The 16921-nt window shown below is 34.6% G+C and overlaps 1 protein-coding gene across 4 annotated transcripts in view; it reads left to right on the forward strand.

Moving 5' to 3' along the window:
- RTKN2 (rhotekin 2) overlaps nucleotides 1-16921 on the forward strand; it is an 87520-nt gene that overhangs the window by 39343 nt on the left and 31256 nt on the right. For all 4 annotated transcript variants that reach the window (XM_077125201.1, XM_077125203.1, XM_077125202.1 and 1 more), the window contains one exon: nucleotides 9496-9590. In XM_077125201.1, coding sequence (XP_076981316.1) covers nucleotides 9496-9590 — 95 coding nt within the window. The remainder of the gene's footprint in view (nucleotides 1-9495; nucleotides 9591-16921) is intronic.

Consider the following 16921-nt stretch of genomic DNA (forward strand, 5'->3'; position numbering starts at 1 on the left):
TCCTAGTGCATGAAACCTTTGTAGAATCTTATGTAATGCCCTAGGTCTACTTTAGGATCGGCAGGAATGGTTTTGGATGGAGTTTGGCAAGCTGTGATAGGTTAGCAATGTCTAACTGAAGCTTGTGTAAGAGTGACCTTCAGAGTAGCCTCTCAACTCTCATAGCCACTGTTACCTTATTTATTACCCTTTTCCCCCTTTTGGTCAGAAGTCATTGTTGATCCCACAGGGTGAGGGTCAGGTTCATCCCTGGAAGTCACTTCCAACATCATCAGGGTGACTTTCACCCCTGGATGTCATATCCCACATAGGGTGGAGGGCAATTACTTCATATGCAGAAATGGGCTTAGAGAGAGTGAGTCCACATCTGAGCAACAAAAGAGGTCCTCCAGAGAGAACTCTTAGGCATAGATATAGGTAGCCTAAGCTTCTCTGCTACATACATAAGCTTCACAAGAGAAAGCAAGTTTGTTCCTGTACCCTTTTGACAAAACCGTAATTTTGATAACTCCTTTGTTTTCTGACTCAATATGTCCCAGGATCATTTTGTTCATTTTCTCCCAGACTTGAAATTGCCATTTCTCTAGGGGGTCCTGATTTCTTTTGCTATCTTCTTTCAACATTGTTTGTTGCTCAACAAATTGTTTACATTCATGTTTCTTAGCAAAACCATTGATTGGGCTATGTTCCTAGAAATTTCTTTTCATACTTACTAGAGTTATCTTCTTAAGCATGTCAATAATTTTACTATAATTACAAAAAGCAAAATATTTTAGGCAAAGATCCTGGAAACATCAGTCATCAAAATGTAATTAAACAACTTTTTTTATGTGTCAGGTATTAGATATAAAAAATGTGGAGCTATAGCAGTGACCTTCGATTTATTTTGATGAAGTTCTATGCTAAGAAATAAATTTTACATCTTGACTGAGTAAACAGCTACATAAACATACAGATTTCATGAAAGAAAACTTAACCCATATTATTCCCAATATAGTTACCATTTTTTTATTCCAGTTTTAAACTTTTAAAATATGCTGGGGCAGTGCGATGGTGGCTCAGTGGCAGAGTTCTTGCCTGCCATGTCGGAGACCCAGGTTTGATTCCCGGTGCCTAGCCATGCCAAAAAAAAAAGAAAATGCTGTCCATGAACCATTATATTGATTCTACAGCTCTCTAATGGCTCACAACTCACGGTATAATATTAGGATGCAAGGCTTTTCCTAATAGTACTATTATTTAAAAAGGTGAAGAGGAACCATTCAATTTTTTTCCATTAGGACTAGAAACTAGGACCATACTAAAAAGTTTTCTAGCTTAATATTATGCCAAGGATTTACTAGAAGTTACTATTATTCAACCATAATTAAAATTTTTATTTCCAGGTTGAAACATTTTAGAACTGAAGGAGACCTTACATATTTATATATCTCACCTAGTTCAGTAGTTTTAAAACTTTTTCCTTATTAAAAAAATGAATCTTACAGAAACCTTTAAACCATACAGAATCAATGTGTGGACTTCCCAGGTAGTTTCGTTGTTTGTCAGTGTATGTTTAATTTTTTTACGAAACCCAAGAAATGTCTCTAAGGAGCCTCCCAAAAAGAAGTGGATGTGTCTAAGCACCCTTTCCTTTCATATGAGAAAATGGAGGCTCAGAGAATAATATAACTTTCAAAGATATAGTAGAGTTAGATAAGAGACCCTACTGACCCGGTTGTTTATTATTCATGTGACCTGGGGCAGATTAATTTACTTTCTGGTTCTTGTTTTTCCCTCTGTAAAATAGAAATAATAATAATACAATGATACCTAATTCCATAAGGTGATTATGAGATATTCAGTAAGATAATTCATGAACCCGGCATACAGTAAGCATTTAATATAGCTCTTATTACTGTTGTTTCTGTTTTCACTGTTCTCAGACCAATGCTTTTTCTGAACATTTTTTTAAACTCTTGCCAAAGCATTGCAATTTAGTAACTTGACAGGATTATAAGATATAGATGAATTTTTAAAAATTTAAGATCATTGTTTATGATTCCTTAGGAGCATGAAGATATCTACATAATATTAGAACCTATATTCGTCTTTGAAGCCTAGAGGAATTTTTGAGAATAACGTTATTGTTATTAATATGCAGTTTTAAATTATTTTTAATAGGGATTGGCATATTTGCCTTGAAGTATTCATTCTTGTATCCAGATTTGTCATTCTACTTGGTTTATTCCTGAATCCAAATATTAATTTTCTTTATGATTACCATTTCAAGTAGTCATTTTTTTTTTCATAACATTTTTGGACACCCCTCTCTCCCCCCAAAATGTTATAACAGTTGGTCTGTTTTGATAGAAAAAATGTAGCTGATTAAACTTTTGGGAACTCAATATTAGGGTTGGCAAAAGGAATGAATGTAATGTTTTAGAAAGAAAATGTTATCCTGACAAGAATGTTTTAAAAATGAGGTCATTGCTGGTTTTGGATGCATCAGCATTGTAATTAGTCATGGTTTAAAAATGAAGTAACTTGAAATATCATCGTAAAGTATTATTTGATCTGAAAGAAGACAGTGAACATTTTTGGTAATTTTTAGTATGCTCCCTGATGTGATTATTTATTCTTTTTAGTTGTGTAATTTAGCTTACTAAAATTCCTTTAGCTAGATTTTCCCAGTGCCTCTAATAGCTGAATTAACTATTTTTATAACCCTTGAGAACTATTTAGTGCAGTATCTTTCAACATATTAAATATACATCATTTTAGACAAGCATATCATGAAAATTTTAAAAATCCAAAATAATTATTTATTTGACAAAAGATTTATTAAATTTAAAATAAGACAACATACTACATTTCAAATTAAAGTTCAAACAGGTATCCTAGCACTTGTCTAGAATGAGTGGATTTTTAATGTTTTGAGGAACAATTGTATTAGAAGCTTGGTAGTGTAATAGATTGTAAAGTTTTCAAACATAACAGGAATTATCAGCTACTATGTATAGTGTATTGATTTATTCATTTAGTCATCCAAAAGTGATTATTCAGAAGTTATGCCATGTGATACTTTGGATCCAAAGATTAATAAGACATGGTCCCTGTATTCAAGATTCTGGCGAGTATAGTAAAATATGGGTCATTGTGAATCTCTTTTTACAGAAAAAGTACCTTAAACTATTTTTAGAGAGGTTAAAGGTATGATGTTAGAGGGGTCTCTTTATAATATACCACATGTACTTCTTAGGTACAGGCAAGTCAGTTACATTCTCTGAACTTCAGTTTTTTCATCTAAAAATGTATACCAAAGTATCTGCCCTATACCTCAAGGACCTCAGTTACTTATCTGCTAAATGAACTGTTATACTTTAAAAAAAGATATTGCATATCAAAGTGCCTTAAACTGAACATAACTAGATACAGTATCTAATGCTTTGCATGTCTCTAATTTTTAGGAAATGTTTTCATCCTGCTACTACTTCATATTTATTATTTCATTACAAAAATAATGGAAACTTCACAAAAAAGAATCTGGGAGAGAAAAAAAGTTACTTATAGTTCTACCACTTTAACTCAAATACCTTTTATCATTTTGAGCTTGTATTTTTCTTCCATATTTTAAAATACCTAGATTTGGGAACTATTTAGAAACATAATTATATTGTACATTCAACTTTTTTCTGAAGTTATTACAGTCTTCACCTGTCAATTCAATGGTCAAATTTTTTTATCAGTTATCTATATCAGGTTTTTTTTTAAGTCCTTTTTAGAGAAGATTTTCAAAAATGTTTTTTCATAGTGTTGTTTTTAGATGTGTCATTCATTGGAAACAGAGGCAAATGTCTAACATATTTACCTTAAAGCAATTAAGGAAAAGATTTCTCAGTCACAATAATTTCTTAAGGACTGATAACAAATTTAAACATATACTTTGTTCATCACATAATTTTATCTTATTCGGCCGACAGGTTGCTTTCTAAACATATCACTTCTCCATTGCAGCCAGTGTATATGTACAGTTGATAACATGGTAGTTTCCTGTGTACACTTATAAGCAAAGACTACTCTGTGTTTTTTTTTGGGGGGGGGGAGGTCAATAAAAATAGCTTACAGTGTCAATCCTAAAAGTAAAACCAAAAGTTTTCTCCATTTTTTTTTTCTTTCCTCCCCACCTCCTACCATTTCAGACATTATTCAGGATGGACTTAACATATGTTGTTGACAGTTCTTTTGATGCCTTGGCCTGGTTTCATGACCTCCTTATTCCAGTGATTTGTCCTCTAGTTCATTTCAGCCATCTATTCCATAATTGTACCTAGATCTTATCATTACTAATAATTGTACAATTGTACACACTCTAAAATCTCTATTGCTGGTATTCTACTCTGTTCACCACCTCTCACATCCCAGCTTTTTCTCTTTGGCTTCGCCTTAGCTCAGAGTCCATGATTGGCCATTTTATTCTTTCCTAGCATTTCTTTACCTTTGTCATATTTACCTTGGAAAAATTCTAATCCCAGTTAAACCCTACATTTAACTTCTCTACATCTACCTTAAGTAGATGAATAAGTTGGAGAAAAACATGGTCATACTGACTGGTCTTACTTTAAACATATGATCGCTAACCTTAATTGGGTTTTCAGTATGACTGCTAAGTTTCCTATAGCCTTGCTTTTTTTCTCTTTTCAAGGTAAATATTTCATGTAACATCTTCTCTTCTCAAACCTCCATCATTCTCGCTCCATTTGTCACTCATAGTTGATGACTTCACCTCATATATCACTGAAGCAATCAAAAGAGAACTTGCATATTCTCCACTCACCAAATATACCAGCCTATCTGAATCTGTATCTTTATTTGCTGCTTTTGTTCCTTGTGTATTGTCTTTGCCCCATCTAAGGCTATTCTAGTTTACTAGCTGCTGGAATGCAATATACCAGAAACAGAATGGCTTTTTAAAAAGGGGGATTTAATAAGTTGCTAGTTTACAGTTCTAAGGCCAAGAAAATGTCCAGTTAAAACAAGTCTATAGAAATGTCCAACCAAAGGTATCCAGGGAAAGATATCTTGGTTCAAGAAGGCCTGTGATGTCCAGGGTTTCTCTCTCATCTGGAAAGGCACATGGCAAACAGAGTCACCATTTCTCTCTCAGCTGGAAGGGCACATGGCGAGCAAGGCGTCATCTTCTACTTTCTCTCCTGGCTTCCTGTTTCATGAAGCTCCACAGGAAGCATTTTCCTTCTTCATCTCCAAAGGTCACTGGCTTGTGGGCTCTCTACTTCTCGTGGCTATGTCATTCTGCTCTGCTCTCTCTGAATCTCTCCTTCATCCTCCAAAATGTTTCCTCTTTTATAGGACTCCACAAACTTATCAAGATCTGCCCAAATGGGTGGAGACATGTCACCTAATCCAGTTTAACAACCACTCTTGATTAAATCACATCTCCAGGGAGATGATCTGATTACAAACATACAGTATTGAATAGGGATTATTCTGCCTTTATGAAATGGGATTTTGATTAAAACATGGCTTTTCTAGGGGACATACATTCTTTCAAACCAGCACAGCTAGCTACTCTTTTTTTTTAATTTATCGATTTTTTATTTATGATACATAACCACATACAAACACAGACATTCTTATCATGTGATCATTCCATTCTTGTTATATAATCAGTAACTCACACTATCATCTCATAGTTGTATATTCATCATCATGATAATTTCTTAGAACATCTGCATCAATTCAGAAAAGCAATAAAAAGAAAACAAAAAAAATCATACATACCATACCTCTTACCCCTCCCCTTCACTGATCACCATCATTTCAATCTACTAAATTTATTTTAACATTTGTTCCCCTTATTATTTATTTATTTTTAATCCATATGTTTTACTTGTCCATTGATAAGGTAGACAAAAGGAGCATCAGACACAAGGCTCTCACAACTACACAGTCACATTACGACAATAAGGCTTCTACTCTTGCACTATATGGCCAACTTCTCAACTACTCAAGGGGTGAGCTCCAGCACTTGTTCCCACCTACTCCTACATCATCTGTTTTTCTTCTGCATCATTCCCACAAACATATAAACATGTTAAAATCTCTCCCATTTCTACTGCCACATTGCAGAGCTACCATTTATAGAAAAGAGTTGTTTATATTTACTGTCTCCAATTATTCTCCCATTCTTTCTTGAACCATTTCAATCCAGTTGTCATCCTGTCACCTCTGTCCTACCACTGAGAAGCTGCTCGTGTGAGAGTAACAGTGATCCACATGTTGCCTCACCCACTGGTCAGTCATCAGTACTCTTCATGGTCAGTCATTAGAACTCTGTGGACCTTTCAACACTATTTAACACTGTTGTTTCTCAAAGCCCTTTTTTCCTTGACTTCTAAGATACCACTTCTGTTGGATTTTCTTCTACTTAAGTAACTATTCCTTCCCTGTCTCCTTAGTTCATTCCTCTTCAATTTAGTAATTTCAGATATTAGAGTACTTGTGTACCGGTGTTTGGTCCTTAAATTTCAGTTAACTTCTAGGGCCTCTCCTTCACTCTGGTGGCTTTAAAAACCTTTCATATACTGGTCACTCCCAAATTTATATCTCTAATATCCATTCTTCCCCAAACTCCAGACTCCCCCATCGCATGTCTCTGAAATCAAAACAGTCTCAGATTTAACAAGTCGAAAACTAAATTCTTGATTCCCGTATCTTTTCCTCTTCTAGCCTCCTTCATTTCAATTAATAACAATTTCATTTTTCTAGTTACTCAGGTCAAAAATCTTGGATTTGTCATTTCTTTTCATATCCCATGTCCACATTGGTTCAACTTTTAAAATGTAGACAATCTTACCCATTCTCACCACTTCTACCTCTACCACCCTATTCCAGGCCAGGATCAGCTCTTGTCTTGTAAGTTGCAGTACCTTCACAGTTGGATTCTCCATTTTCCCTTTTGGCTGTCTGTTCTACCGCCAGCAACCATGGGGATCATTTAAAAATACAAGCCAAATTATGGTACATTCTTCTGCTCAAAATCCTCTATTTGCTTCCCATTTCACTCAGAATAAAATCCAGTGCCTTATGCCCTATAAGATATAACAGTGTCCATATCCACATCACTCTCCTCCCTTTCCATTCTCCAGCCATGTTGACCTTCTTGCTTGTTATTTGTCAGACACACCTAGTATGTGCCTTTCCTCTGCCTGAAATGCTCTTCCTTTTACTCTTCTTATGGCAGTTAATCAGGGCTGCCATTCAGGGCTCTGCTTCAATGTTACTTTTTCACTGAAGCCTTTCCCTTATCTTCTGAAATAACATTCTCCCATCATCTTAAACCAACACTTTACCCTGCTTTATGACTAACTCCATAGACATGATATGATAATATATTTGTCTGTCTTTTCTCCCTTGGGAGAAAGAGGAGGTTCCCCCCCTTGTTTTGTTGATTATTGCAGCCCCAGTTACTAGAACAGTGCCTGGCAAATGAGGCATTCCCCACTTACTGTCAACAGTGTCGTCCTGAGTATAATACATTCTGCATGAAAGAAAATATTAACCCAGATCCTGTTTCCCATTATTTTAAGTGGGAAAAATTATAATACTTTATCAATTTTCTAAAATGTAGCCCCATAAAACCTATATAATAATCACAAAGTATCATAATGGAATAATGCTTAACACACTGTACTCTGATCACCAGATAACCAATAGACAATGAGTAATAATATTTCCCCTTCCATTGTAATGGCTGTTTGCAATTGCTTTCATTCTTTCTACATGGTTTTCTTTAATACTTTTTCAACTTTTGATGGACTCAGTGTGTAACACTAGGCAACAGTAAGAGCTAATTATAGAAAGGCACTCTAGAAAGTTAAGGACAAATACACAATAGAAGAGAATGGTGCACAATAAGTTTGAGACAGTAGTGCCTCTCTAAGTTTGAGCCACGATGGAGATTTGTTGATACTTTTTTCTAGAAGTCAGTGTGAGAATCTGACATAATGATTATATTCAAAATGGACATTGAAATTTTTCTCATGCAGTTTGTTAAAAATATTATATTGAACTATGGGGACTGACATAAATTTTCCTATATAAACATTGGCAAAAACAGAACACTGGGTATTGAGAGAGATGTATAGTCTGTGATACTTGTGTATTAAAAACCAAGAGGTATTTATCAAAGGAGTTATATTTTATGGGCTATGCTTTTATTTATTATTTAACTGCATACTTACCAAGTTTATACATTTTTTTGTAATAGCTATTTTATTAAAGATTAGTTTGAAACAAAAAAGGTTTATGAAATATACCACCTTGCAGAATTCATGAAAATTCCCATCAGAAATCTCTCTGCTCTCAAGTTTTTCTGTATCTCTGCCTTTCTCTTTTTTTTTAAAAAAAAAGAACGTTCTTTGATATTTTGAATTTTGAGATTTTACTATTTTGGAAAATAAATAATAAAACCAAGAAAAGTCATGAACTAAAAGAAAGATTACTAGCACAGAAAATGCAGTAATTATTGAACAAAAAGTAACTTTTTATTACCACAGAGTGACAGGAAATGAAATTTATCACCACGCATTCTAGATAGTTTGACAAAAGTCCTGTTTTAACAAAAGCAGCATAAAGGGGACTATACTGTAAAGAAAAAACAATTAAATTTGTAATGAAGTCCTCTCTTTTTCCAGAGTATAGACAGAAGTCCCAAATCTTTGGAGTAAGCAGAGAAAGGAAATAATTTCATTCCCCAGGAAAATAAACATGGATCAGATCCCATTACTCCCTTTCTTGACAGCCTACAGTGATTTCCCATTACACTTGGAATGAAGTCCACCCTCCTTCCAAGGCTCTTAAGGCCCTACATGATCTATTCTGTACCTCTGTTTCCAAACTTGTCCTTGCACCATTCTTCACTGTACTCCAGCTGACTGATTGTTTAGCCCTCCTTTTACACATGCTATTCTATCTTCTTGGAATGTTTTCCCTTTATTCTTTCCTTGGTTAACTCTTTTTGTGGGTATATAACTTTTAACCTCTTCAGAGAGACCTTTCCCAGTTCCCCTACCTAATATAGGCCCCAAGTTTTCTCATCCCCTTGTTTATTTCCTTCATAGAAAAAGTGATATTACAATTTGGAAATGCCGGCATTTGATTTATCTCTTTAGGTTTTTTTTGTTGTTCACCCTTGAACGCCTATCACCTAAGCATAGGACCTGACACATATTAGGTATTTAGTAAATATTTATTGAATGAATGAATGGAACTCCTTCAGAGAAACATTTCTGTTTGAGTTGAACCAAATAATTCTTAGATTTTATGATAAAACGTTATAAAGAGATAAATATGCTAAATGGATTAATAACATGTATTGACTAAGATCGGTAATCTTTAACATTCAAATATTTTGTATAATAGAAAACATGCTAAGGTATTTAAAATATGCCTTGTTCTAAGATATTTAAAATATGCCTTGTTTTTCACTATTAGTGGTGCAAAATATAATTTGCTAGCTCATACTACCCTGACCTTGGAAAATATTGAGAATAACTTCAAGACCCATAATCTGTCTATTAATGGGAATGGTAAGTATGTTATATTTTTTTACTTAGCATGTATATTATGCATACACATATGTGTTTCCTTCCAGTAATACTTTCTAGTTTTAATATGTTCCTTAGAAGTAGATTTTGGCTTAAATATTGAAGGCATGAATGACTAAATAGGTTTTTTAAAGCATGTCTATTCCCTTTTCCCAAAGAAGTGAAGTTTATTTTCCTCTCTATTTCTTGCCAGAAATTTGTTTGTGAGGCTAGCTTAGTGAGAACAGAAAGTTTTGGGGTATTCTGGGGACTTTTTTTTGACTTGAAATGGTTTCCCTCAATACACTTCTAACTGGCAATCAAATAGCTGCTTTGTTTTTAAATTTGAAATTAAGGAAGCCAGCCCATCAGTAATAGGAAGCAGAGGCTATAAGAGAAGATAGTGCTGAATTAATCTGGATGATTGTGGTAGCTGCAGTTTATTCAAAAGAAATATATATTGCCATACCCACTACCCCCTCTCCACCATCATGGCTGCTGGTAACCTATAATCTATCTGTCTATGAAGTTTGCTTATTATATATATTTCCTATAAATGACATCATACAACCATACAATATTTGTCTTTTTGTGTCTGGCTTATTTCACTCAACCTGACATCTTTAAGATTCATACATGTTGCAGCATGAATCAAAACTCCATTCCTTTTTATGGTTGAATAATTCATGGCATGTATCAGCAATATTTTGTTTATCCAGTCATCTATTGATAGACACTTGGATTGCTTCTACCTTTTGGCTATTGTGATTAAAATTGTACAAATATCTGTTTTTAAAAATATATATATGTGTATACATTTATAGCAAGATGAATGTGTTAAGTGATTATGGAAGTTTGTGAAACTTGGCAAGAGCATTTCTCTCTTCTATGTTGTTTTTATCTATGATGAAAAATATGGATCAGAGCAGGTCAAGTAGTTTGGAAATGTGAATTGGACTATTCTTACTCATTTCTTGAAGCGGAATATATAAAATAGTGTGATAAGTTTACTTATTGTTGTAAAGGTTGGTGGCTGTGTACTATGAGGTTGATGATTTTACAGCAATATTTTTTGTATTTCACTATCTAAAAAATACGTTAAAAATAAAAAATGCATTCAGTAAGTGTGTAGTTTAACAAGTAATTATGAGACGATATCCACTTAACCATCTCCCATTTCAAGAAATAGAACATTGCCAGCACTACTTCCTTAGGGTTAAGTATATCTCAAATTTTATAGTATTTATTTCCTTGCTTTTCTTTATTGTTTTACCACCTATTTTTCCTTCCCTAAATAATACAGTTTTGGTTTATGTGGTTTGAACAGGTGGATGGAATCACATTGTCTTATTAGTGACTTGCTTTTTCTGTTTGTCTTATGTATGTATGCAATTTTCATTGCATGTTTATACCACTATTTATATTTTCATACAAATTTAGTTACTAATAGTTGCAGGGCTTTTCAGGTTTTCTGCTTCTTCTTGAGACCATTTCAGTAAGTTATATTTTTCTAGGTATATATCCGTTTGATCTAAACTTTGAAAAATATTGGCATTAAATTGGTCATGATTTCCTTATAAGATATTTACTATCCTGTTAAATTTTTTTAACTTTTTTTTTATTGTGAAATATAACATAAATACAAAAAAGCAATAAATTTCCAAGTATATTTTAGCAAGTAATTATAGAACAGATTTTAAAGTTTGGTATGGGGTTACACTTCCACAATTTTTTCTTTATTCTTCTAGTTTCTCCAAGATATTGGAGACTGACAGAAATATCAATATAATGGTTCAGCAGTCATACTCATTTGTTAAATCCTAGCTTCTCTGTTATACTTCTCCTTCTCTTTAATTAACATCTATAGATGAAAGCAATAAATTTCAAAGCACATTGTAACAGTTAGTTGTAGAACAGATTTCAGAGTTTGGTATGGGGTTACAATTCCACACTTAGATTTCTATTTCTAGCTGCTCTAAGGTCCTGGAGGCTAAAAAAAAAAATCACTATAATCAGGATTCACACTCATTTGTTAAAGCCAACTTTCTGTGTATAACTCCACCATCACCTTTGATCTTTCTCCAAATCTTTAGGGATATTTGGGCTATGCCCATTCTAACTTTTTCATGTTGGAAGTGGCTCTTGATAATATGGGATACGGGAATGGAACTAATTGACATTCTGGAGAGGCTGGCCCATCTAGGTTTCAGGATTTATCTGGTCTAGGGACCCATCTGGAAGGTTATAGGTTTTGGAGAGTACCCTAGTACATGGAATCTTTGTAGAATCTTATATAATGCCCTAGGTATTCTTTAGAATAAGCAGGAATGGTTTTGGTTGAGGTTTGGCAAGTTAAGTTAGGTAGCAATTTCTAACTGAAGGGTGCATAAGAGTGACCTCCAGTGTCGCTTCTTGACTCTATTTGAACTCTCTCAGCCACTGATACCTTTTCCCCCTTTTGTTCAGGATAGCATTGTTGATCCTATGGCAGGGCCAGGCTCACCCCTGGGGGTCATCTCCCACGCCAGGGAGACTCACCCTTGGATGTCTTGTCCCACTTAGGGGGATGGGCAATGGTTTCGCTTGCAGAGCTGGATTTAGAGAGAGAAAGACCACATCTGAGCAATAAAAGAGGTCCTTTGGAGGTGACTCTTAGGCATACCTATAAGTAGGCTAAGCTACTCCACTACATATATAAGCCTCACAAGAGCAAGCCTCAAGATTAAGGGCTTATCCTGTTGATTTGGGTGTCCTTAATGTTTGGCACAGTATCTGAGGTTTCCCTGTTGGTGAAGTTTAATAGTTCCATAGTTTTTTTTCCTATCTCTCAAGGCACTTTGCCAGTACTTTTTGATTATCTGCTTAATATACTCTGGGATGTATCCGGGCATTACATATTTACCTATACAGGATTAAAGGTTTTCATTCTTATTCTCGGGTCCCTGTGTTTGGACAGTTTAAATGATCTGTCCAGACAGGTTGAGTTAGATTATGTGCTACAGAAAACCTAGGTTCTGGACATAAAAAGACTTTTCTTCCTTGGGTCTCAAAGAGTAAGTGGAGTTCTAAAATATAGCAATGTCTTCCTTACCCCTGTATTCTAAATTACCTTAATCCCAACCCAAATGACTTCATTCTTATCTCTAAATACCATGTTACACATTATAAAACAGCCCCCTCAAGATCTAGAAATAACAATTAACAATCTGGACTAAATGTGATTGCTATAAGAGCTCACAGTCTAGGCCCTAGTTTTATAAGTATTTTCTAAATGAGATCATACAATATTTGTTCTTTGTCTCTGGCTTATTTTGCCTCACCAAATGTCCCACAGGTTCATTCATATCATTGGTTGCCCCACAACTTCGTTCCTTTTTTTAGCAGAACTGTGTTTGATCATATGTTTACTGCATCTTTCACCAGTCTATTTTCAGTCAGTGCATGTTCCAGCCACCTCTATCTATTGGATCTCATGTATACTGTCCAAAGTCAACACTCTCAATTTTAGATAATTTCATCATCCCCTATCCTGTTAAATTTAAACTTAAATTTTGCATATCTTTCCTCTTACTTTCGTGAAGTTTTTTTTTATTAATTAAAAATTTTTTTTAATACCAAAAAATACCAAACGCAAGCATTCTTGTGATCAGTCCATTCTACATATATAATCAGTCATTCACAATATCATCACGTAGTTACATATTCATCATCATCATTTCTTGGAACATTTGTATCTATTCAGAAAAAGAAATAAAAAGAAAACAAAAAAAATCATAAATAACATTACCCCCCACCCCTCCCCCTCACCGATCACCAGCATTCCACTCTAAATTTATTTTAACATTTCTTTCCCCTGTTATTCATCTTTATTTCATATGTTTTACTCGTCTGTTGATAATGTAGATAAAAGGAGCATCAGACACAAGGTTTTCACAATCCCATAGTCACATTGTGAAAGCTAAATCATTATACAATCTTCTTCAAGAAACATGGCTACTGGAACACAGCTCCACATTTTCAGGCAGTTCCCTCCAGCCTCTCTACTACATCTTTACTAACAAGGTGATATCTGTTTAATGCATAAGAATAACCTCCAGGATAACCTCTTGACTCTGTTTGGCATCTCTCAGTCATTGACACTTTGTCTTATTTCACTCTTCCCCCTTTTGGTCGAGAAGGTTTTCTCAATCCCTTGATGCTGAGTCTCAGCTCATTCCAGGATTTCTGTCCCACGTTGCCAGGAAGTTCCACACCCCTGGAAGTCATGTCCCATGTAGAGAGGGGGAGGGTGGTGAGTTTGCTTGTTGTGTTGGCTGGAGAGAGAGGCCACATCTGAGCAACAAAAGAGGTTCTCTTGGAGGTGACTCTTAAACCTAATTTTAAGTAGGCTTGACCTATCTTTTGTGGGGTTAAGTTTCATATGAACAACTAACTGAAGGTAACTCACATGTTAGATCATGTAGCTAACAAGTGGAAGAGACAGACTTCAAATCCAAGACAGGCTATTTCTGCTGTGCTTTGCTGCCAGGCATGATTACTCTGAAAATACCTGAAGACCCCAAATATTAAGTGTGAAGGTATTGGAAATGATGATGAAAAGCCCCATTCTTTCAAGCTAATCATCTGAAAAGTGGTAGGAATAGAATTCACAAAGGGAACATCAGTTTCAATATGATCCCTCAGTTGCCTTCAGTGTTCTGTAAGATATTACTATGTTTTCCTTCCATGTAAATACTCAAGGGAGAATAAGATTGAAAACTGTGTGGCATAGCAATACACATTAAATAATGCAATACACATTAACATATTAAACACCCATAAAGACCTATGCTTAAAGCAATAAAACCCAAAAATTGATATCCAAACTTTTCTGACATTGGGACTTGTAGATTCAAGTGAATGAAACACTGACCTTTATGCATATCAGTATTTTGGGGAAAAAAGGAAGTTTGTTATTTAAAAGAAACAAATCTATAATTAAAAAATCTCTCCCTAATTTATTCATTAGTGTATGTCTGAATGTTAATATAATGGCTTTTGCCAAATAGTATTATGCCAGTGTCTACTAAATACTATAGAAGCAAGAGGAAAACAAGATTTTTAAAAATATAACTCAATTTTATTATTCTTGCTAGCTGAAAGAAAATGAACAGCCAAAATGATAAGTTAAGCTTTATATTTGGTATCAAGAAATCTTGTGCTTTTTATAAGATAATAAAACCACATTGTGAAGAATTGACTCAAAGAGAACTGAGATGTTATCTGACTTCTTTATCCTGCCTGTTTTTTTTTTTGTTGTTGTTGTCGTTTTTAAACTCTTGCTTGTTCCCCACTTGAAACTGTGGTTGAATTAGATAAAGTCCTTAAGTAATGAAAAGTCAGACTGCTTTTTCTGTTTCATTTCAGTTTGCCCTAACGCCTTCCCTGGTTAGAAAAGAAGTATTAAGTATTTTGATTAATGTGTTGCACAAGGAGTGAGGTACATTGAAAATTGGAAGGGGTATGGTTTTTGTCAGTCAGACTGCTTTGTATTTTAACTTACAGAAAACATCTATTATGTGCCAGACTCGATAAATGCCATATATACATTATTTTATTTGATTTTCATAATAGTCCTCCTCCCCATTCTAGGATATGGGTGTTTTTATTATTATCATGATCACAATCAATTTTTTTTTCTTTTTCGTGAAAATTGTATATAAAATTAACTTATATACAAAAAAAGCAATAAATTTCAAAGCACATCGCAACAGTTACTTGTAGAACAGATTTCAGAGTTTGATATGGGTTACTGTTCCACAACTTTAGGATTTACTTCTAGCTGCTTTAAGATACTGGAGACTAAAAGAAATGTCAGTATAATAATTCAGCAATATGGGGAATTTTTAAAAATGAGAAACTGACACTCAGGTTAAGTGATTAGCCTAGATGCCATTTATCTTGTCAAGAATATATAGAAGCTGGGGCTATATATTTTATTCCACATTGGAAACCTAGGTTAGGAGTTGTTCTAGTTTGCTAGCTGCCGGAATGCAACACACCAGAAACGGATTGGCTTTTAATAAAAGCGGATTTATTTTGTTAGTTCTTCAGAGGAAAGGCAGCTAACTTTCATCAGAGGTTCTTTCTTAATGTGGGAAGGCTCAGGGTGATCTCTGCTGGCTTCTCTCCAGGCCCCTGGGTTCCAACAACTTTCCCCAGGGTGATACCTTTCTGCATCTCCAAAGGCCTGGGCTGAACTGCGAGGGCTGAGATGAGGTGTGCAGAGCTGCTTTGGCTGTGCTACGTTGCGCTCTCTCATTTAAGCACCAGCCGGTTAAGTCAAACCGCATTCATTGCAGCAGGCATGCCTCCTAGCCAGCTACAGATGTAATCAGCAACAGATGAGGTTCACGTACCATTGGCTCATGTCTACAGCAACAGAAATAGGCACATTCACCTGGCCAAGTTGACAGCTGAATCTAACTACCACAGGAGTAAAAGATGATGCAGGTTATGTGGAAAGGGGGCTGTGGAGCAAAGAATTCTAAAGTCCAGTATTCCTTTCCAGATCCTGCATTCAGGAAGGAATTATTTTTCTTGGCATGCCATGAAATCTGAACTTATTTTACTACAGAAACATTGTTACATATGTAATTTAGGTTCCAGATACGTTATTGATTGTACAAACTTTGTGGACTGGTCTGAAAACTTAATCATCATTTATGATTATATTTCTTTAAAAAGTGCATTCTAACTTAAAAACAGCTAGCTTACAGAAATTTAGAACGTACGCCATTCATAAATCTGGGATTTTTTTATATAAAAAATTTGCTTTCAGATTTTACATTAATAAATGAGAAAGTAGATTTCAGATTATTACTCAGAGCCTTGCTTTATAGAATTTTTATTTCATTTCCTGCCTATTCTGGGAAAGAATGTTCTCATTTATCTATGCATTTTGAAATCATTTCCTATATTGTGTTTGTGCATTGATTTCTCCCAACTTAAAATGCTTCATTTCTGAAAGCTAGCAGTTTTAGCAAAATATTAATACAAATAGTTTGAATAGCCCAAGCAAATTTGCATGCTGATCCCATAGTAGAATGTTGAATAGGTAAATTGGTTACTTTTTTATTTATTTTGCCTTCTTCATTTAGGCTGTTGTTGTTTTTCCTTTAACCCATGTACCAAACTTTGGCGACCTTTGCATCTAAGTATTACATAACTGTTTATTTAACAAAGAACGTTTCCCCCAGTTATTACTCAGACTTTTTGGTGAATAATAGTATCAAGTCAATGGTTACCATTTTATAGGCAGTACCAACAAGGGTGTAGTTTTAAAAGTAAAAAAA

The sequence above is a fragment of the Tamandua tetradactyla genome, chromosome 13 (assembly GCF_023851605.1).
Source record: "Tamandua tetradactyla isolate mTamTet1 chromosome 13, mTamTet1.pri, whole genome shotgun sequence".
Taxonomy (NCBI): domain Eukaryota; kingdom Metazoa; phylum Chordata; class Mammalia; order Pilosa; family Myrmecophagidae; genus Tamandua; species Tamandua tetradactyla.